Genomic DNA, 24747 nt, shown 5'->3' on the forward strand with positions numbered 1-24747 from the left:
GGTAATCAAATAGGTCAGGGATCCCCTGCTTTGGAATTGTCAGGAGTTGGTCCCTCTAGGCTCTGGTGCTCTAAGGACATTTGAACTAATGTATAGTTTGGCATTATCGAACTCATCTCGATGATATTCGTTAATCTCCCAGAGGGGGAGGTTGAGGAGAAACTCGAGATCTCACCCTTCAATTGCCTGGTGCACCTTGAACTTCTACCCATCACTTGTGGTTCCAATGTCATGGATCCACATGAAAGCATGAGATGATTGTCGTGGTCATCCCAAGCAGAAGCATAATGGAACTAAGAGGTAATCGGACGAGCCAGCAACACCCTGCTCTAGAACTATCAAGAGCTAGTCCTCCTAGTGCTCTGAGGACATGTGAACTGATGTACAGTTTGGCATCACGAAGCTAGTCTCAACGATATTCATCGATCCCTTGAAGGGGGAGGCTAAGAAGCGACTCGAGATCTCACCATTTAATTGTGTGATGCACCATGAACATTTGCTCATCGCTTATGGTTCTAATGTGACAGACCCACGTGAAAGTATGAGTTGATCATCTTGATCATCCCAAGGTGGGGCATAGGTGATCATCTAGGTCATCCCAAGGTGGGGCATAGGTGGTCCTCCTGGTCATCCCAAGGTGAGGCATAGTTGATCATCCTAGTCATCCCAAGGTGGGGCATTGTGATCATCTTGGTCATCCCAAGGTGGGGCATGGTAATCGTCCTAGTCATCCCAAGGCGAGGCATAGATAATCATCTTTGTCATCCCAAAGAAATGCATAGATTATCAGCCTAGTGATCCCAAGGCAAGGCATAATGGAATTGGGAGGTAATTGAACAAGCTGAGGGTGCCCTATTTTGGCATTGTCTAGAGCTTATCACTCTAGTGCTTTAAGTACATGTGAACTGATGTACAATTTGGCATCGCCAAACTAGTCTCGATGATATCTATCGATCCTAGTAAATTTGATCACACTATTATGTCCTTATTCAAATATACATAGAATGGGTTTCTATGATGTTAAATCAACCCTTTACTAACTATGCATAGCTATGTATAATATATAAAGTATTGCCATGGTATGCTTTGTAAATTTAACCCACAACTTCCCATTATGCGTTGAGTTTGTTAAAGAAATTTGTATATATATTGATGTGCAAACCACTAATAGTTTCATAAACCATGAAATTCAATCTTTTTTTAATTCCTTATTGCAACTCCATGTTATGATCCAAATACATAAAAAATAGAAGTACACACAATAAGTCCTTAAATATTAGGAGAACCTCTAGGCCAACCCTATTACATATACATATACATTTAACCCCATATATGCCTCCCCTTGGGGTCACACCATATACATTTAACCCATTATAGGCCCTCTTTGAGGTCATAACATTCCAGCTCTATTATTTCTCCCAAGAGTGATTAATACTTGGGTGCCTCCACGATTTTTAGATGGTAACCATTGCTTATAGGCTATTTCTCATGTGAATGAACTGGATTGTTCAAAGTCTTTGATATTTTGAGTTCGATGTTCTTGATATTTTAAGATTGATGTTGTTTATCTTGCTAAATTGTAATGTCAATCACTAGGAATAATGTTAACTAGCTAGAGACATTTAACACATCGATTAGAGTTGTTCAATAATGTAGTACTAGTGTAGAAAGATCCATGTTATTCCACTTAAGCACATTGGTAGTGTACATTCTGAGTGAGAACAAATAGCTAGTAGGTTTGATCCCTCTTATTTCATATAAATTATAGATTCAATTGACTTTTTTAATTTTCGATGCCTTTTGACATGGGAAACAACAATGATTCAATTCATCTTTGACAATTTTTCATAAGACTTCAATGTTGTTTTTTCCACAGCACTCGAGAATCAAGTTCGAGTCTAAGATCACGATCACAAACACACTCAAATATCACAACGTATTTACTTTGCACAGTGGAATAACAAATAACAGTGAATCAACTAGTACACAAGACAAATTTTAACCCAACACTTGTTATATTACAAATCTTTAATACAACAATCTCAGGGCTCCCATACCAGGGATCATGGCCCTTACAATCAACCCTAATACAAGACAATAACTTGTTGAAAAGTGTAACTAGGACCGGTCTTCATAATGACATGTAATTGTGATTTTATGTAAAATATGCAAAGAAGAAAAATAAAATTATTGTAATGCTTGCATCATGGGTTTCATGAGCAAGAGATTTTATTTTTAGTTAAGACTCCCATTGTGAGCCCTTAGGGATTTTTTCATCCAGTCATAAAAATCTAAAGAGTCAATGTCATGAAGACATGTTACACATTGTCAAAGTCAAATTTGTTTTTGTAATTCACCCTCCAAGCCCTTGTCACTAATCCTCACTCAAGTTGGCCTACAATGAAAAGGATGATTCTAGCAAGGACATGTCGACCTAGGCAAAAGGACAAGTCAGCCTATATCACATGGACAGTCCACTATATATAGAGCAATTCGGCAACGCTTGAAGTACAATTCATTCAAGCACCATAAGCAAGAGAAGAAGCACGAAAATCACAAGGAAAGCAACCTCATAACCAGTGAGAAGAAAGAGAGGAAGAACAAAGATATTTGGTACTGTTTTTTGGGTTAGTCACCTCGCATGTGTGACAGAAACTAGGGTTTCAATAGTAGGGTTACATCAGCGCTCACCGAAGTCAAGTGAAAGGTCACCAAACCATCATTATTGCTAACCAAGATTACAAGGAGAAACCCTCAAGCCAAGCTAAGGAGAAACACATCATAAAGGTCCATCATTTAGTCCACACGTGTGATTTTTGCAGAGTTTCAAGCAGCCGAAAGTTGCAAATCTGTGGAGGAAGGTCGAAGCAGTAGAGTAGCCGAAATTTGCAGTGCTAGAAGTCAGTTTGACCAGTATTGACTTTGATAAGAAGGAAAAGCATTGAGAAAGGATCTTGTTACTTGGTCTTGTAGATGTTGTTGTGTCAAGGGTCTTGGTCTTGGTATTCGTCAATTGAAGTTCCTCTAAGAAGAATTTGTTTGGGTTTTCCTCTCAAGGAGTGAGAGGTTTTGGCCCTGGCTGACAACCTATATATTGTGTCTCTTGTCTCTTTATTGTTCATGAATTAGTAATTGTCTTGATGAAAGAACACAAGAATAACATAGGAAGAGAGATCATAATCAAAAAGTAAAAAGACTATCACAAGCAATTATCATAAGTAGAGAAATCACCTATCTATTGATGCCCTAGATTTCTCAACATGGTTTCAGAGTCAAGGTGACAAAGTGGAGGAGGGGCATCTAATCAAAGAGACACACAAGGATTGAGGTTCAAGAAAGGGATGAAAGCAAGTCGAAGAATACCAAAGCGAAAGTTCAAGAATACCAAGATCCTAGATCAAAGAACATTGTCATCATCTTCGAAAGGGTTTGTGAAGCAAGCTCTCTCTCATTAAAGCAAAGCTTTAACCTTTGAAGAACTCCATCAAAGTGATCTCTCTCCCATAAAGATCAAGGATTACTCATGTAGAAAGAATCTATCAAGAAGTAGTCTTCTACTATCTATATCGCTATCAAGTTAAAGGAGGAAGCAAGTGGAGAAAGAAGCATCTACTCAAGTAAGTATATTTATGACTTCATCTAAATCTATAAAAATATCTTTTTGCAAGGAAAGCAACAAATTAGTTGGGGCTTCAAATTTTCTTGCATGGAAGAAAAGAACAGATCTAAACCTTATTGAGAATGAATTCATGGAACACATCAAGGGGACAATAACCCAACCTCCTAAAGAAGATGCTCAAGCACTTGCTAGATACATGAAAGGGGAAGTGAGGGCCCAGAGGATTCTCATAGAATCCATCAAGGACTCCCTCATCCCATATGTATCAAAATTAAACACTTCAAAAGATATATATGACAAATTGGTAGAGTTGTTTTCCGTAAGTACTGTAGGAGAAGTTATCTCTCTAAGGCAAGAACTCTACAAATTGAATATTTCAAAGGAAGAAGGAATAGCCTCATACTTCATGAGGATTTTAGAAATAAGAGATCAACTTCAAGATCTAGGTGAAATAATGTCTAATAGAGAAATGACCACTGTAGTATTAAATGCACTACCAGAGGAATGGGGAAACTTCACTTCAAGCATTTATGGGAAGAAAGAAGCCATTCGTTTCCAAGAACTATGGTCATTATGCAAAATTGAAGAACCATGCTAAAGGCAAAAACTGATGTAGGATCAAATGAGAAAAATCAACCATATGCTACTATGACAAAGAGAAAAGGAAAGTTTGGTAAATTTGGTCCTTAGAAGAAAAACAAGAACATGGCAAAGGTTCAGTACTATGGGTGTCAAGAATATGGGCACTATAGAAGGAATTGTCCTAGACTTAAGAAGGACAATAACAAGAGAAATAAGGAAGAAGCCCATATTACCGAAGAAGTGGAAGAACCTGAGAAGAAGAAACTTAAGAAGGAGGAAGTGAGAGATCTCTACTATGACTGAGATAATCTCCTCCACTAAGTACTCTTCAATAGTTATCTAGATAGGAAGCATTGTAAATATGATAGGATGCATCATATTAGAAGGTGACATCATGGTAGAAGCATAAGAAGTAAGAGCTCGTGACATCACCATGGGAAACATGAAGGATGTCTGGAACAAAATCTATGGTAGTCAAGAATGAAGGATATAGCTCTTGAAAACCTCATTCAAAGCTCAAGTGATACTTATGGGAAAAAGGAAGAAGTCATCTAAGACAAGGCTCATCATACATCAATCAAAACGGTAACATTTGTAGGATAGGGATATGCAAGATCCTCAAGATTCTCTGATGAAATCTTCATTGAAAGGTTCACCGATCATGAAGGGAAGCAAGTGCTTTATCAAGAATTCCAAACTTGTGGACTTCATGGGATGATGGTATGATGACATAAAAGTGAAGCAGATCAAGGGATTGAATCTCTTTCATTCAAAGGAAGTTGTTGCAGGAAGTCTAGATGACCCAAAGGAATAATGAGGTATGTGTGCTTACATTTGATATTGTGGAAGTCATGTCATATGGTTGCAAATATCATAAACCAATGCTCTATCTTAAGAGCATGATCAAAAGAAAGGATCTCCTCCCTCAAAGGGATGTAGGAATGCATGGGTCACATATTCACTAGATGAAATCAGCATAACATGTCCTCATATGTAGTATGAGGTGGTTGACTACAATTAAGGAACTCTGATTGGAAGCTCTTGGGAATGAAATGTGTGAAGAAAGGAAGGAAGAGATCATGGACTATGCAACCATGGAAAAGGCAATCAACATCCAAGAACGGAAAGATTTGACTATGATATCTCCCGGCAAGATATGAAGACTTGGATGGAAGTCCGAAAAATATGAAGACCCTTGACAATGGATATCTTTGGGAAATGTGTCAATATGTATGCAGGATGCTGATGCAAACTGGAAGATGTCATGATGAAAGACCATCACAAAGGTAATTTGATTTAAATGTAATGTTCATTACTTATTTTTGAACATATATCTAGATGGGCTTATACAGGGTTGTCGAGGGAAGAACTATGGATATCTTCCAAGAGGACCATGTATAAGGATGAAAGATCCTTCAAGAAAACATGGCGTGAAGAAGGCAGCATGGCATGAAGGAAGGCCAAATATTGACTGATGGATCACTTTCTGATAAGAGGAATATTGGCATGACTGACTCATGAATAAAAGTGATGGATGGTCTGTGCCCTATGAAGAAGTCCCAAAAGGATAAAGACTCCATGACAAGGGAAATTTATGGCATCGAAGGAAGGAGCTCTTCAACCAGCTGGTTGGTTGTTCATCTCCACCTGAGGAGTTGTTGTAGGTCCCTAATTAAGAGGGATCCTGGAAACAAGTTTCTTACTTGGAAAATTCCTAAGCCAAGAGGGAGCTTAGGTACATTCCTTCTATAGGAATAAGTACATTCCTTTATTGGAATAGATATGTCCTCCCTAATTAAGAGGGAGAGATAGACACATCATTCTGGTCTTCACTTGGGAAGACAGAATGGAGGATTGTATAATCATCTAGCATTTGATGCTCTTTGAGGATGAGATAGGGGATCCAATATAAGAGTAGTCGTAAAGGACCAATATTCTTTAAGGACTGGGAATCCAAGATAAAAATAGTCCTAATGGAACACAACCTGAGAACCTAGGTGGGGTATGTTCCAAGAGAGACAATGATAAAGGTGTCTATAAATCATTGGTCTCGCCAGCATTGAGCTCAAATCTTGTGGAGAGATAGAGTTGTTAAAAAAGGCCTTGCTATGTAACAATGTTGGTTGATATGATGCTATACAGATGGGTTACCAATTTGATTATTCTTATGAGAAATTCTTCAGATTGAGAATGACCAAGTACCATTATGAATACCTCCCTAGTTAAGAGGGAGTGTTGAAAAGTGTAACTAGGATTGGTCTTCATAATGACATGTAATTGTGATTTTATGTAAAAGATGTAAAGAAGAAAAAATAAATTATTGTAATGCTTGCATCATGGGTTTCATGAGGAAGAGATTTTATTTTTAGTTAAGGCTCCCATTGTGAACCCTTAGGGATTTTGCCATCTAGTCATAAAAGTCTAAAGAGTCATTGTCATGAAGACATGTTACACATTGTAAAAGTCAAATTTGTTTTTGTAATTCACCCTCCAAGACCTTGTCACTAATCCTCACTCAAGTCGGCCTACAATGAAAAGGATGATTCTAGCAAGGGCATGTTAGCCTAGGCACAAGGACAAGTAGGCCTATATCACATGGACAATCCACTATATATAGAGCAATTCAGCATCATTTGAAGTACAGTTCGGTCAAGCATCATGAGCAAGAGAAGAAGCACAAAAATCACAAGGAAGCATCCTCATAACCAACGAGAAGAAAGAGAGGAAGAACGAAGATATTTGGCACTGTTTTTTGGGTTAGTCTCCTCGCACGTGTGACAGAAACTAGGGTTTCTGTAGTAGGGTTACATCAACCCTCACCGAAGTCAAGTGAAAGGTCACCAAACCATCATTATTGCTAGTCGAGATTACAAGGAGAAGCCCTCAAGCCAAGTGAAGGAGAAACACATCATAAAGGTCCATCATTTAGTCCACGCGTGTGATTTTTGCAGAGTTTTAGGCAGCCGAAAGTTGTAGATCTGTGGAGGAAGGTCGAAGCAGTAGAGTAGCCAAAATTTACAGTGCTAGAAGTCAGTTTGACCAGTATTGACTTTGACAAGAAGGAAAAGCATTGAGAAAGAATCTTGTGACTTGGTCTTGGAGAGGTCTTTGTGTCAAGGGTTTTGGTCTTGGTATTCGTCAATTGAAGTTCCTCTAAGAAGAATTTGTTTGGGTTTTCCTCTCAAGGAGTGAGAGGTTTTGGCCCTGGCTGACAGACTATATACTGTGTCTCTTGTCTCTGTTAGGGTCCTATAATTTTCATAGGATTGCTTGATTATAGCTGATCATTATTATGTTTGAGATGTTGGAAATAATATTTCCTCCTGCAAATTAATTCCAAAGCAACACCAAGTACTAAGAGTTAGGGAGATTTTTTCATATAAATGTTTGGATCAGATCAAATTGCAGGTATTTTCATCGGAAAGAGCTCAAAAGTAGCTTTCCAACGGTATATTATTCACTCAAATCCAATTCCTGGATCAAAAGCAAGAGCAAGTTGAAGTCTGCACCACAAAACAAAGAAGAAGGCATAAGTGAGAAATAATTTATTTTGAAGTATTAAAATAAATTCAAAAATAAATGAATAATCAAAACTTTAAAAATACATGAAAATTTTGTTTATTCCAAAGTCCAAAAGTCAAAGCAGTCAAAGGGCCCACCCTGCACTCATGCATTATTTACCCCCAAAGTTAAAAGCGTCGAGATGTGTGCATATTATAATCTATGGTTGTGCACATGTTTCGGATCCACCCAACCCCTCCGACATTTAACCAAGGGGGGGGAGGGGGGGTCTGAAAAGTGGTTTTCACTTTTACTGTCATTTACAGATGTCACCCTCACGTAATTTCGGACCGCCCAAACCCCCCCCCCCCCCCCAAACCTCTTATTGCCTACTCCCCCCCGAATCCATTCACTATTTTGGTTTGAATTTTATAAATATGGCAAGAATGGATTTCATGCGATTATGAAACAAATACTATGTGGATGGGAGGTTGAATGGAGTTCAATGCGATTATGAAATAAATGCTTTGTGGATGGGAGGCTAAGTTAAAGAGATCAGGTGAGACAGGTTCAGGAATGAAAGACAAAGTGGGTAAAATGAGATGACGGGCAAAGGAGTAAATTAAATTTACAGTTACAGGAAAATAAATACATGAGAGAAAATAAGAGGGAGATTTTGCAATAATATGTTCATGAAAGTAATGCACAGGTAAGAAAATAGGGAGCTTCATGTAAACGAGTTTTACACATAAGAGGACAAGTAAAAATGAGTTTTTACAGAGAAGCAAGATATTTTTGTTTTTACAGGGATAAAAGTCAAAACAAATGTTTTACCAACCATGGATTTACAAAAAACAACACATGGTTTTGCAAATCCATCCAAAGATTTACAGGAGTAAAAGGAAATTTATAGGGGAAGGTAAAAGGAGAAACAATACATGGATTTAGAAAACAACCCAAGGAATTTTGAAACAATATATGAATTCGTAAATCATTCTAATAAATAATTTGAATTATGAATTTCATTTAAATATTTGGAAATATTAATTTAAATATATTATTTAAATCCCAATATTTTGTGACAAAACAAAGTATTTAAAAGATAGTGAATAAGACAATGCACATGACAGCAGCAAGATAAAGAGAGACAGCAGTGCATATTCAGCCCAACATTTCATAACAAAATGCAATAGAAAGATGGACAACACAGACATCTGCCAGCAAGACAAACAACATTGCTCATTCAAAGGCCTGGTCACCACCAAAATGCCCAGAAACAGTGGATTTCAAGCAGTCAGTAAACCAATTCCAGATTTGAATGCACAATACTTGCAGGCAGTTCAGAGTTTCTAGCAGGCAAATTAGAGATATTATCTTATCTTTAGTTTATTATGCAGGTTGAATTACCCTTCTTAAGGCCGACTTGATCTTCTTGAGGCTGACTTGGTGTGGAGAAGACTAAATTCATTTTTGACTCAAAAATAATTCTTTTGACATGATTTGGAAACCCAAGAAGGGTCTCTTTTAATTGACAATGACTCTAATGACTCAGAATAAATCCTAGAAGTCCTCAATGTGGATTTGACATAAAACAAGATGACCCAAGCATGAAACCCATGCTTTAATAAGTCATAATAATAATAATATTTTCATCATTCTTTTGATAAGTACATTTCATTGTGTCTCAAATACATTTATGAAGACCGAACCTAGTTACATATTTCAACAAACCCTTCCCATGTATAGAGTCAAAGTTTCCTTTAGTAAAAATTAACCAATCACATTAACCAATACCTAATGTGATTGGTTAATTTCAACTAAAGGAAACTTTGACTCTATACATGGGAAGGGTTTGTTGAAATATGTAACTAGGTTTGGTCTTCATAAATGTATTTGAGTCACAATGAAATGTACTTATCAAAATAATGATGAATATATTATTATTATTATTATGACTTATTAAAGCATGGGTTTCATGCTTGGGTCATCTTGTTTTATGTCAAAATCCACATTGAGGACTTCTAGGATTTATTCTGAGTCATTAGAGTCATTGTCCATTAAAAGAGACCCTTCTTGGGCTTTCAAATCATGTCAAAATTATTATTTTTGAGTCAAAAATGAATTTACTCTTCTCCGCACCAAGACAGCCTCAAGAAGATCAAGTCGGCCTTAAGAAGGGTAATTTGACCTGCATAATAAACTAAAGATAAGATAATATCTATAATTTGCCTGCTAGAAACTCTGAACTGCCTGCAAATGTGTATTCAAATATGGAATTGGTTTACTGACTGCTTGAAATCTGTTGTTTCTGGGCATTTTGGTGGTGACTGGGCCTTTGAATGAGCAATGTTGTTTGTCTCGCTGGTAGAAATAGCCACAGTCAGCAACAGTGCACTTTAAAGGCTGAACATAAGATCAAAAATAGCATAGACTTCCTATTACTTAGTTGTATTTTGGGAAATATCTACATGTTTTTGGTAGATATTGTTTGTAATAATTTTTATTTAGATTTTCCTGAGATTATTATAGAATATTTTGTAAATCAATTCCTTTTTGGGATTTGATATTAGTTTAGCAGAAGATCTCATGATATTTTGTAATTATTATTATAAATATTTCACTGTTTGAAGTATTAAGGGTTGATTTCCGAATGTAATTTCCTTCTGCATATTGTAATTTTCAAGCACTGGAGCATCAATAATACAGGGACCTTTTACAAGATTCATGTGATGTACTAAATGGTGATGTGTCTCTTATGTCTAATTGTTTAAACATTGTTTCTCTTTTCTCTGTTATCCTAAAATTTTTAATTAATCAACAGAAACTGTGATAAATAGGATTCGTTATTTAGAGCACCCTATTTTTGTTATTGTTAATTTTAATGTTTTCCACTGAAGTCAATCCAAGGAATTCTTAATCGCTCCTTGGTTTCTATTGAAACCTTACACTTATGATATTCCACAATTCATTTAATTTCTGAAAAGATCCAGTTAGTGCAACCTAGCTTGCCCTGTGAAAACTCCTCTAAAAATTGATGCAAAACTCCAGTTTAGTTTATAGACTCCATAGCCCAATGGAATTATAACACTCAAATCAACCAAACCAATCAAACAAAACAAACAAGTGCATTCATAGCTAGCCTAAAATTTATATAAAAACAAAGCTATATTAAATAGAGAGATCCCTCTTTGAATCTGGCAAGGCTAGATCCTAGCGTCCAAAGTGGTTTTGATGTTGTCCAATGTGTTTACTCCCTCAACCTCAAAAATACAGAACAACAAGATAGTGGCAACCATACTGGGGATCTTAAAGTTTCAGGTTCCTAATAAAAGTATATCAAGTTCTAGATCTGATTACTGATGGTGGACAGTGATCAGACACAAGAAGGTTGAACCATCCACCTGGCGAATCCACACAAAGAATACCAAAAGGACACCGCTGACAACCAGATCACAGATCAATACACCAGTATTTTTGACGTGGTTAAAACCCTCAAAGAGGGAAACAGTCCACGGCCTGTCCCAACGTGGGTACTACAGGCAATTTATTAATCAAAGAATGAAAATTTACATAAGCTTCTCTCATGCACGGATTAAGTGTCGGTAATACCGAGGAGAGAATGAACCGTCGGATCACTACATATCGTGACCGTCGGATTGTAAGTTACAAAATGTACAACAGTAAAGAAACACACTTTACCTAACTCTATACCTAACACTACACTAGACCAAGTTGAACTTAACTATATCCTATGTGTCAGAATATCCTAACAGTTTCAGCTCAATCGGAATACTCCACTGGCAAAAGAATCCAGAAATCAGGACATTCATGGCGACTCCACTGCTTACTGATCAGGTTGTTTCCTAAAAACAAGATGACAAGGTATGTGGTAAACCCTATATCTTGTGAAGTTATAAAAGAAATCAGGGATCAGTTAGTGGATTTTCAAATAGATGAAGTCTTTTCAACAGTCGTGCTTCATTGTTTGAGATCTCTCAAGTCTTCTCCTGAAGGTAAAACCTGTTTTTTCGAATTAGTTGTTGAAAGGTTTGAAAAGGAGATTGAGCTTTTAGATGTTCAAATCCAATCATATAACTTCCAAGATCCTAAACAGTTCTTGGAAATTCTCCCTCCTCTCAAACGAGAAATAGTAGTGTTGCATGTTGATGTTGAAATTGAGCATTGTTTTGAGAGTAAATATGATAACTCATATCAGAAACTGTATAATAATATAAAAATCATATGTGGAATACCCAATCATGACAATAAATTTGCAAAATACTTTGATCATCAAGTAATAGGTCATGTCTTTCATGATCCCATAGCTATCTATATGGAGAAGTTTTTCACTGCAGAGTCCCAATCAATTTCTAGTGCCTCCCCTATTTTTCATGATTCCAGAGCTCTTTGTCATGAAGATCAAGCTGACAATCAATTTCTAGTGCCCTTACAAGCTCTAGTTCTGATTCTTCTTAAAGACAGTGAAGGAGCCAAGGTATTGGATCAAATTTTTGATTGGCTATATTGGATATTTTACATTGTGTAAAGTCAAGCATTTGGTGTTAGAATAGGATTGTATATACATAAATAAGCTTACCGGGTAAGCATCTTTTCAGCATTCAGATTTTCAGTGTGTAGCAGTGATTTCAGTTGTTAGTTTGCAGTACAGAGTTCAGTTTGTAGTTTCAGTTCAAATTTCAGTACACAGATCAGATTTCTGTTTAAAGTTTAGAACAAATGACTAAGGTTTTTAGTTGTAGAGGTTTTTATTGACAGAGCAAGTTGCAGATTTGGGATCGGCCCAATGGATCAAGCTACTAATCTACAATGTTCTTGACACTTCACCAGGAAGTGCCATCCCTAGATGGAGCCACTGTTAGGGTCCTATAATTTTTATAGGATTGCTTGATTATAGCTGATCATTATTATGTTTGAGATGTTGGAAATAATATTTCCTCCTGCAAATTTTTTCCAAAGCAACACCAAGTATTAAGAGTTAGGGAGGCTTTTTCATATAAATGTTTGGATTAGATCAGACTGCAGGTATTTTCATCGGAAAGAGCTCAGAAGCAGCTTTCCAACGATATATTATTCACTCAAATCCAATTCCTGGATAAAAACAAGAGCAAGTTGAAGTCTGCACCACAAAACAAAGAAGAAGCATAAATGAGAAATAATTTATTTTGAAGTATTAAAATAAACCCAAAAATAAATGAATAATAAAAACTTTAAAAATACATAAAAAATTCGTTTATTCCAAAGTCCAAAAGTCAAAGCAGTCAAAGGGACCACCCCGCACTCATGCATTATTTACCCCCAAAGTTAAAAGCATTGAGATGTGTACATATTATAATCTATGGTTGTGCATATGTTTCAGATCCCCCTAGCCCCTCTGACATTTAACCAAAAGGGGGGGTCCGGAAAGTGGTTTTCACTTTTACTGTCATTTACAGATGTCACCCTCACGTAATTTCGGACACCCCCCCCCCTCCGAAACCCATTAACTGTTTTGGTTTGAATTTTATAAATATGACGGTAATGGATTTCATGCGATTATAAAACAAATACTATATGGATGGGAGGTTTAATAGAATTCAATGCGATTATGAAATAAATGCTTTGTGGATGGGAAACTAAGTTAAAGAGATCAAGGGAGACAGGTTCAGGAATGAAAGACAGAGTGGGTAAAATGAGATGACGGGCAAAGGAGTAAATTAAATTTACAATTACAAGAAAATAAATACATGAGAGAAAATAAGAGGGAGATTTTGCAATAATATGTTCATGAAAGTAATGCACAGGTGAGAAAAATAGGGAGCTTCATGTAAACAAGTTTTACACATAAGAGGACAAGTAAAAATGAGTTTTTACACAGAAGCGAGATATTTTTGTTTTTACAGGGATAGAAGTCAAAACAAATGTTTTACCAGCCATGGATTTACAAAAAACAACAGATGGTTTTGCAAAGATTTACAGGAGTAAAAGGAAATTTACAGGGGAAGGTAAAAGGAGAAACAATACATGGATTTAGAAAACAACGCAAGGATTTTTGAAACAATATATGAATTAATAAATCATCTGAATTATGAATTTCATTTAAATATTTGGAAATATTAATTTAAATATATTATTTAAATCCAAATATTTTGTGACAAAACAAAGTATTTAGAAGATGGTGGATAAGACAATGCACATGACAGCAACAAGATAAAGAGGGACAGCAGTGCATATTCAGCCCAACATTTCATAACAGAGTGCAGCAAAAAGAAGGACAACACAGACATCTGCCAGCAAGACAAACAACATTGCTCATTCAAAGGCCCAGTCACCACCAAAATGCCCAAAAACAACAGATTTCCAGCAGTCAGTAAACCAATTCCAGATTTGAATGCACAATACTTGCAGGCAATTCAGAGTTTCTAGCAGGAAAATTAGAGATATTATCTTATCTTTAGTTTATTATGCAGGATTTCTCCAGAAATAGCCACAGTCAGCAACAATTCACTTTAAAGGCTGAACATAAGATCAGAAATAGTATAGACTTCCTATTACTTAGTTGTATTTTGGGAAATATCTACATGTTTTTGGTAGATATTGTTTGTAAGATTTTCCTAAGATTATTAGAGAATATTTTGTAAATCAATTCCTTTTTGGGATTTGATATTAGTTTAGCAGAAGATCTCAGGATATTTTGTAATTATTATTATAAATACTTCATTGTTTGAAGTATTAAGGGTTGATTTCCGAATGTAATATCCTTCTGCATATTGTAATTTTCAAGCACTGGAGCATCAATAATATAGGGACCTTTCACAGGATTCATGTGGTGTACTAAATGGTGATGTGTCTCTTCTGTCTAATTGTTTAAACATTGTTTCTCTTTTCTCTGTTATTCTAAATTTCTGAATTAATCAACAGAAACTGTGATAAATAGGATTCATTATTTAGAGCGCCCTACTTTGGCTGTTGTTAATTTTAATGTTTTCCACTGAAGTCAAGCCAAGGAATTCTTAATCGCTCATTGATTTCTACTGAAACCTTACACTTCTGCTATTCCACAATTCATTTAATTTCAGAAAAGATCCAGTTAGTGCAACATAGCTTGCCCTGTGAGAACTCCTCTAAAAATTGATGCAAAACTCTAGTTTAGTTTATATACTCCATAGCCCAATGGAATTATAACACTCAAATCAACCAAACCAATCAAACAAAACAAACAAGTACATTCATAGCTAGCCTAAAACTTACATAAAAACCAAGCTAAATTAAATGGAGAGATCCCTCTCTGAAGCTGGCAGGGCTAAATCCCAGCTTCCAAAGTGGTTTTGATGTTGTCCAATGTGTTTACTCCCTCAACCTCAAAAATACAAAACGACAACTGTCTCTTTATTGTTCATGAATTGGTAATTGTCTTGATGAAAAGAACACAATAATAACATAAGAAGAGAAGATCATAATCAAGAAGTAAAAAGACTATCACGAGCAATTATCATAAGTAGAGAAATCACATATCTATTGATGCCCTAGATTTCTCAGCACAACTAAGGCTCAGTTTCAACAACTATGATGACCAATCTTTCCCTGAACAAAAGACACTTGACTTACTTGCTAATGGAGTGCATCCACAATGCTTTCAGTGCACGTACCTTGAACACATCTAGCAGGTGCTTTTCCTTCCCTTCTGCTGATCACGCAACTTCTGCCACTTTAGAAAGCTTGCTTCTCCAGCTCAGCAATCTGCCACTATCAACCCTCCTGTTGGTCCAAGAGTGACTGAACTTTGGCCCAAACAAGTCTGCCCACTAGCTGCTCTCCTGCTCCTCCACTACTTAGGGTCTTCACAACTGCCCACTACTTGCCTCTCTGCTGCTCCAAAGATGACCAGACGTAGGGCTTGGCGGCTGCCCTCTTATCTCTGATTTGACCCACTGTAAATCACAGAACTAGGGCACAATAACCAGCCCACTTGTTAGTCCTTTTGCTCCTCCAAAAGTCAATCCTTAGGGCATACAATGTACAGCCCTCTGCTGCTTCTCAACTGTCCAAAACCAGACCTACCATTCCTAGCTAATTTGGAAAGACAAACAACATACCTTTCTTGGACGTTTCTTCTACCCTATACTCCATGGTTCTGTGCACACAATACTTCTGAAGTTTTGGCCCTCTTTTAGGGCTCCACAAGATTGCCCTAAACTCAGTCTGTACAGTCCTTCAGGACCCACGCCAAATTCGCAAATCCTCACTCCAAGGCTCTGAAATCCCTGCGTTGTACCCTCAAAAGGTGCAGCCAAGCTCCAGCTCCTATCCAGGCCTCTCAGCCCTCCAATCTGACTGTCACAGGAACTCGGCCCTCCTTCTCACAAAGAATGATGTGATTGAATGAGCTCACTTGCCTTTTATTTATAGAGGTCTTGGTGGGTTCCCCTTAGCCACCAAGGGTCATTACTTAATTCCAATCCGACCTAAACAATTCTTTTAACCTCCATAAAACGTAAGACATAAAATTATTTTCATCCAACCAACGCCATGTCATCGACGCGTTAGATGCCCCTTACCTCCTTAAGGGCGCCCCTCACGCCCTCAATGATCAAACCATGGAATACCACACTTGATTTCGCACCCACAACTTTGGGTGCAAAACCCACTGCTTCGGTACTTCGCCCACAAAACCCATGTGGGTCGAACTTCTCCCAAACCCTGTACCCTAGGGTGTGGGAGTACCTCCCAAGCTACATAAATCAACATTCAGGCCGCACATGGCTGGGAGATTGCAGAAGCTCCCTGATAATCAACGAGCTTCTACAAGTTTCTACACAGACTGGGAGATTCTACAAGCTCCTAATAAAAGGGACTGCCCAAATCAAGCTCCCAAAAAGCTCTTGAAAAGCTAGTTCCTGAAGAAGCTCTTGAAAATCTCTCAAGTAAGAAGCTCCCAACCAAAAGGAGCATTTCCAACAAGCTCCAAAGCTCCCAGGAGCAGCAATATGGCGGGCGTATAGGATGCCAATCCTCAGGAGTGGTACTCTTGCTACTATGTTGTTTTCCCACCAGGAAGATCATTCATCATCTACAAACATTGCCTGGCCAACAGTGCGACCCCACGAGCCATAGATGGATATCTCACACCCAACCAATCTACAGTCACACTTATTTTCTGACCAGTAGGAGCTATTTATCAGCCCTCCCACATTGTCCTAGAGTGCACTTAGACTCTTGTTGTCAGCCTTCTAGACCCATGCAAGCCTTGTGCGTGCAGTCATCTAAATACACAACCACCAAATCCAGTTGTTGACGGTCATGAGGAACTGTTGTCTATTTCCTGTAATAGGCAAATTTCCAGTTGATCTATGTGCCCAGGCCGTCACATACTTCCTTTCATTATACTGCTTTTCCTGTCAATCGTCAAATTTTCCAAGATCAAGTCTTCCCCTTTAATTTTTAATATTTATCTTTTTCTTCCTAACTTTTAAAACATTAGGAAAATTAATATGTTAAACCCCTTTATAATATAATGTCTATCATAAATTAAAAGGAGTGCAAATTTATATTCTTCATGCACATCCACTTTGCTCCTGATGTGATTTTCCACCCCACACCCTTGCTCCCCCTGTGCCAATATTCTTGGCCACACTTGTGTTGATCTGGCCATGATGATTTACATCCTCCACATGACTCCCCAAATACCATGTTGTCACACTTTGAAGTTTGACCTCCAAGATGGAAATTAACCATGGCTTTGATATATATTATATTATTAAATTATGCGCATACACAGTAAAGTTGCACAGAAAGAAAGAGAGATGATACTATTCAATGTGATAACAAAATATACAAACAATGATATGTCTCATGAGTGAGACAATCACCAATGACGCATACAACCACCTACCATCATGTAAAGACAACTTGATTCTAATTAAGTTATTAACCTTTACAACCTCATTTATTAATATGACATGACATAATTAACCACTTAAGTCACTTTATTTAACTCCCACCATAAAAATACCATGCCGCGTATATCACATTAAGATATGACAATTATTAAAAAAAGCTCTATCAGAAGCAGCAGCAATTGCTGCTTCACTACTGGCCAGGTGGACAAGTTACATGAACTGTTACATGATTGATATTGATTAAGGATTAACTGTTGAGAAAATCATGACGGTACGGTTGCAACCAAATAGGTTGTGACTATTTGGAAAGCAACCAGTCAATCTATCTTGCATCCAAAGCAATGTTATTGGCATATTGGAACCCAATAGCATTGATTCATTCATTATTTTTTAAGCATCTTATCACACTTCCAAATTGGCAATTATATGTTTATATCCATGTAATGCACATGTCTGCATTTGCGTGATGTATGCAAATAACAACACCAGATATAATATATAAAGTTAAAACACTGCTTGCTATGGCATATCAGTTGCAACAGGGGCAATGGCATTTGCGTCATAACTACACTTAGTTGCTTCTCCAGTGGTGAGTATCTGGACTCTGCATTGACATAAGACTAGTTGCATCAGCGAGTCACTTTTGAGAGCAGCATCAATAGAATTTGCCAGGTCAATGAGTTAGATGGAACTATAAACATGATTAGTAATGATTTATGAGTAAAGGTCAGGTGCAAACAATTGCAACTAAATGGACTAAGTGGCTTCCATTGTTAGCCATCCAAACTATCATTTTAGTTAGATGGTAATGCCATATTGACATTCAACCTTGCTGATATTATTCAACTATTGCATATTTATCCTATTTGTAAGGAATCTAACTTAGGTGCTCTTATATATTCTACCATTATCTAAGCGTGACTTCTATGTTGATTCTCGCCTCTTTACCTCATGCAAGAATGCCCTGGAAGTCAGTTTTAATACATTTAAGTCATCTTAGTAAAATATATTAAAAGTAGCCCGCAGGGGTTTGGTCTCGTGGCCAGCGGACGGTCTGCTAAGTTGTTCGTGCTGCTGTGCAGGTCACGAGTCAAGTCTCGTCTTAACCTGAGGGCCGTTCTTGCAGGTTGGACAGTTCCTCCTAGCGGTTATAGTGGCAGCCGGTGGGATTCGACCCCGTGTAACGCGAGTACGATACCATCACCGTTGCCGATTCCACTAGATATCAAAAAAATATATACATATATATATTAAAAGTAGCATACATGAATTATAAACACCATTAAACAACGTTAGTTATAGAACATAATATTCATAATAATTGAAATAATATGCTTTTAAATTATTAAAAAGTCCTAACAACAGAATCGGTGCCACAGTATTCCTTGTCCAACATGATTGGAAAACACAACACCTATTAGATGAACAAAACACATACACTTTTTAGGCTTGCAGTGATAAGTACTAGCTAAATAATAAATAGCAATATATCATTAAAATATAAACGATTGAATCTACCCTTGGAAGATATTTTCCTGAGATGTACTCATGTTTGTTTTGTATCTATGTATTTCAGATTTATCTTCATTTTTTCATGCCCGTGTAGCAGGAGGTAGAGACAGGAGAAGCTGAAACTTCTCTTACCAAAACAAGATTTCGAAAAAGTCCAAGATCATATGGATGGCGATACACTCGTCCTGCTTTCTCATCTAACCACATAGCTCGCACACCTTCATGATACTGCAACAACAATAAAACAGACAAGCAGTTCGTGGGAAGACAACCTCTTAAAGCTTTATGATCAAAACTGAATCTTGAGATGCAACCATTTCTAGTAGCTAGATGAGAAACAGCAGTTAACTCACCTCTATGGTGGTCTTGTTATGTGAAAGGAGATACATATGCCAAACAAGGAGAACTATTAACGCCACACTTAAGGGAATAAGAATTATTCCACAGAGAATCTGAGACAACCAAAAATATAAGTTTATTATGGTATACATTGTACAACTGTTACACATGTATGAACTCTCTGGCTTAGATTTCATTCATATTAATGTCCTCATAAGAATGTACATATTGAAAGGGCTTAGTTCCTTCGAATTAATTTCTGACTCGGAACGTAACACATTAGGATATAGTTCAAGTCAAGCAGCTCACATAAGAAGTCTTGAAAATATTTCCAGATCGTCTCTCTTCATCATGGAGTTCCTGGATTGCACTGCCTAAAAGTAGTACCTATAACCAACCGACTTCAACATTTCAATCTAGAATTCTCCACCACCTTCTACTGTCAAAATTTTTAAACAAATTTTATTTAAGACAATGCTTGTAAGGGAAATTTTGCAAATTACCAGCGCATAGATGCATGCTAGAACAATATATAGTACAAATAGGAAGAAAGCCTTGTAATTTTCATGCCCAACACAATTATTTATCCACACACAATGATGATCCTGTCACAAAAATCCATCATCAAGCTAGTTAGCCAGCCTTGATATGAAAACCTACTGCATAAAACTTTATCAAAATAAGAGTGAGCTTTGCTCTTACAGTTATCAACCTGTATGTTCCGATAACCTCACAAAACCATGGCCTCAGTAAGTAAAAATAGAATAGAACTATTCTAAATGTATTATCATAGCTATGACAAAAACCAATGAGCACCAACATCTCCAAAGTAATTGAAAAATCAAAGATAAAAGAATTTCATGTACCTACCATCCTTAGTACACACCTTTTGCAGACTCGACAATGATGTGCACGTGGAGGCTTGTAATGGCCACACTTTTGGCAGTATCTCAAATCTCCACCCTGGAAAACAATTTAAAGAAAAAATCATGTCTAGCAGCACATCATTTGTACACTTTTCTGGAGAAAGGATGCTCCTAATGAAAATGCCCAAGATGAGATAATATCATAATTGTTCAAATATGCCAAGAATGTTGTGATTTCATGCTTATGGGGAAACAGATGGATACATGCCAACTATCATGAAAGGAGTCATGCATGAGATGTCCCATGGGAAAAACATGCCACGTGCCCACTTCACATGCAGTCAATGGAAATAAAATTATCTTGTAGGAAGATAGGCTGTGTGTTTCATTCCTATCTACAGCTTGATTTTACAACTAATAGGAGGAAACCTGATCAAAAAGTTCCATATCCTTGGTCAAACAACCTAACATGCAATTTTTTGACAGAAGACTCTCTACTTCAATGTCCATTTAGAATTCATTGTCAATTTGAATGACCATTACTCACCCTCTCACTCATACAATGCATACCAACTAATCAGGGTACAAGACAGAAATTCATGTTGACTCTGTTAAATTTCAGTACATGGTAGGCAGATCTGCACTTTAAAACCTAAATCCTAACAACTAGAGAAACCTAACTCTATAAACAGTCGAATCTGAATGCTAGATCCACATACATGAACAAGCTAAAATATGAATAGCAAACTGAAGGCTCTAGCTATCAATCACATCTGTCTAATATTTTTTTTGTAAATTAAAAAACTTTATTGCATTAGAATGTCTTCAAAGCCAGAGTACAGTGCTGTTACATCTAGTCATATATGGAGATTCTCACTGCCTCCAGGGAAATCAGGAGAATCCACCAACTATTATTTTCAAAGAAACCCAGAAAACAAAACCAGACATTCTGGATAGACATTACAAAACATGGGTAGAGTCCAGATATACTAGCAGATTACAAAACAAGGGTAGAGTCCAGATATACGAGCAGATTACAAAACAAGGGCAGAGTCCAGATATACTAGCAGACTTAACAGCCATTAAGAGTCAGAAGAAGAAATGGGAGCTAGGTCCCTTGCACTCGAACTGGGAGGTGCAGCAATATTAGAGTCACATTGAAGATGCCTTTCTACGTGGGCCAGCCTTGCATCAAGCCTATCCATGGAAAAGCGTTGGTTCCTCAACATACTTTTAGTTTTAATATCTTCCAGTGAAGCAAACATACTGTACCTCTCCACTTCTTTATCTTTTAATACCAAACCAAATAGAGTCTTCATCTGTCATTGTAGTGCAACTGAGTTGAGGTATTGCTTTCTCCATCCCCTGGTGTGACCAGGGACAAGAACCCAGCAAGAGACCTTCCTTAATATCTCAGAGTCAGAGTAAGATTGCTTCTGGCACCCGCCTTGGTCTCCAATTTTCTAATTTCTTGTCGGGTCTCGGGAGGCACCTCATTGAAATATGTCGCAACCGAGTCCTGGGCAAATAGTTCGGCCCTGCATTGTCCCTACGGACTGCTGCTACCACTGCCCCTCCTACATCACATGCGTTGCCTGGGAGGTGGCGAGTAGAAGGGGTTCAAATCTCTTATTACCATGTGCACAGTAGCACTCGCAACCAAAAGACTAGCAAGAATGCCCACCTATTACAATAACACTTACAGGACACAAACTGATAGTATAACCAGTGCCCAGACCACCCAATTAACACCAAATTAAGCCAAGAGATGAACCACTACTACCATTCACCCAAGGGCAATAATCTTCGCCATCCTTGAAACCCACTGAAATCTAAGAATTCAGATAGAGCCACAAACAGACCCAAAGACATGACATGCCACAATTAAACCTTTCTAAATTGAACCAGGAGGTCAGAGCTACAAAAACCAACTTAAGCAGACCAAGCATGAGATTCAGCACCCTCCGACCAAGTAACAACACTACCGCCTCAAGCCAAGAAAAGCCAAACCAAAGACCAAAATTCCCAAACCAACCCCAGACCCCATTGCACCAGAATTACCTAATAGATTGATTGAACCACGACATGCATTACGAGGAAGAGTGACAAACACACAAAGAAAAGCTAAGAAGGACAAAGCCTAAGTTGTCAAGCTAAAGTTGCTACAAAAGAACGATGGCCAAGTTCCACAACCAGCCATCAGCTCCTACTGCAAATTCACCCCTCCACGACAGATTCCCCCCACCCTCCTCTACTTGACCAACTCCGCACAAAGCACCAACCTCTCAACAAAAGAGCCACACACAAACACCAACGACACTCTCTCAACACAGGAGCCAAGCATAGACACCAACGGCACTCTCTCAATGACAGGAGCCATGCACAGACACCTCGACCTCGCACCTGCCCCAACCACCCTCGCAGACCACCCTCACCCTCTGCGTTTATTAATAGCCAATTATTTTAGAGTCGTGTGTGTCCTCATATTTCTCGTGCCCATGGTGGATGGTGTGGCGAATTTCAGCTACTCTTCAGATATTCAAGTAAGTTACTGAGTCCATCATCTTAATTGGTATCAGAGCCTACTTCTGGTCCTAAGTTATAAACTACAGACAGAGTCTAAAGCCAACCAGGAAGCCTTCGAAAAGCTCTTGTTCTACAACTGCTGAGTAGATAAACGTTGCTTTAGTCAATCTCTGGTATAGTGTGTAAACATGGCAAACCTGTTACGCTCTTTCTCTTCTTTTGATCGTAAAATCATAACTGAAGTCTCTTCTAGAGCTATTGAATCTGACTTAGAATCTACTGAGCCTCATGAAGCTATTGAAAATCCCAAGAGTTGGAATCCTCCTGCTCTGCGTGCTACTGATGTTTATAAAGTACCTTTGTCTTATGCTTTTAAACGAAAATCTTTTCTGAAAGAAGTTGAAGTCACTATAAAAATTTCTAGTCCATCGGTCCAAATAGTCGCTTTAAATCTATTTTCTGATGATGAGATCAAGAAATTTAGACAATATGTTAAAGATCAGAAGTATTCCTATCTTCATTTTGGTGGTATTAGAATTGGTCTTGCTCCTCTTTTCCGACATGGACTAAATACTCCCTGCATTGCTGAAGTCTTTGATACCCATCACCAAACTTATGACCATGCAAGGATAGGAACCACTATGGGAAATCTATCTACAGGCTATCAATATGGTACAATATTTCCTGATTATTTTATCAGCCTGGCTAATGTCCATCTTAAGGATTGTTGGAAACTCCTAGTTGGAGTTCGAGGTCTTCAAATGATTGAAGATAGTGATTATCTTTCTAAATTGGTTCAAACTTCATTTCAGTTAACAAACACAGCGCATCTTAAGCTTAAACAACCTATCTTAAAAGACTGTGTTAATGTTGGTCTTTCTAATGCTCAAGTTGAAGGTGTTCTATATGATCAAACTGAATTGCCTAGTGATTGGTATTTTCAATATAAGTCAATTGCAGATGATAGAAAGCCTGAGTCAAAACTCAAAAGAATCTCTATCAATAATGGTCAAGTCAAGCTTATTCCTAAAAAACTAGAGATTCCTCGACCCATTGTCAGGCCTCGTCGTTATGTAATCCCTGTACCTTCTACTAAAGCTTCTTCTTCTAGAAGCGTTGATCTTCCTCCAGTTGAAGAAATCCGTCTCTCTAAACTGCAGTTATCTTCAAATGAACTGTATATACCTGAATCTAAACCTTTTCTTTCTGTAAATAAGATGCATCATATTTCTTCTCCCGTATCCTCCTTTTCTTGCTGTAAATAAGATGCATCGTATTTCTTCTCCCGTATCCGTGCTACTGATGTTTATAAAGTACCTTTGTCTTATGCTTTTAAACGAAAATCTTTTCTGAAAGAACTTGAAGTCACTATAAAAATTTCTGGTCCATCAGTCCAAATAGTCGCTTTAAATCTATTTTCTGATGATGAGATCAAGAAATTTAGACAATATGTTAAAGAACAGAAGTATTCCTATCTTCATTTTGGTGGCATTAGAATTGGTCTTGCTCCTCTTTTCCGACATGGACTAAATACTCCCTGCATTGCTGAAGTCTTTGATACCCGTCACCAGACTTATGACCATGCAAGGATAGGAACCACTATGGGAAATCTATCTACAGGCTGTCAATATGGTACAATATTTCCTGATTATTTTGTCAACCTTGCTGATGTCCATCTTAAGGATTGTTGGAAACTCCTGGTTGGAGTTCAAGGTCTTCAAATGATTGAAGATAGTGATTATCTTTCTACATTGGTTCAAACTTCTTTTCAGTTAACAAACACAGCCCATCCTAAACTTAAACAACCTGTCCTAAAAGACTGTGTTACTGTTGGTCTTTCTAATGCTCAAGTTGAAGGTGTTCTATGATCAGACTAAATTGCCTAGCGATTGGTATTTTCAATATA

At 37.6% G+C, this 24747-nt stretch overlaps 1 protein-coding gene across 1 annotated transcript in view; it reads right to left on the reverse strand.

The window, feature by feature from the left end:
* Window positions 1-24747, reverse strand: part of LOC149154095 (DHHC-type zinc finger family protein) — a 73512-nt gene that overhangs the window by 27495 nt on the left and 21270 nt on the right. The window contains exons 2-6 of the mRNA XM_089438030.1: window positions 20320-20412; window positions 19953-20054; window positions 19759-19836; window positions 19464-19562; window positions 19243-19338 (exon numbers count right to left, since the gene is read on the reverse strand). Coding sequence (XP_089294156.1) covers window positions 19243-19338; window positions 19464-19562; window positions 19759-19836; window positions 19953-20054; window positions 20320-20412 — 468 coding nt within the window. The remainder of the gene's footprint in view (window positions 1-19242; window positions 19339-19463; window positions 19563-19758; window positions 19837-19952; window positions 20055-20319; window positions 20413-24747) is intronic.

Source organism: Pinus tabuliformis, chromosome 9 (assembly GCF_031772625.1).
Source record: "Pinus tabuliformis cultivar Carrire ecotype Pingquan chromosome 9, CPIR1, whole genome shotgun sequence".
Classification (NCBI taxonomy): domain Eukaryota; kingdom Viridiplantae; phylum Streptophyta; class Pinopsida; order Pinales; family Pinaceae; genus Pinus; species Pinus tabuliformis.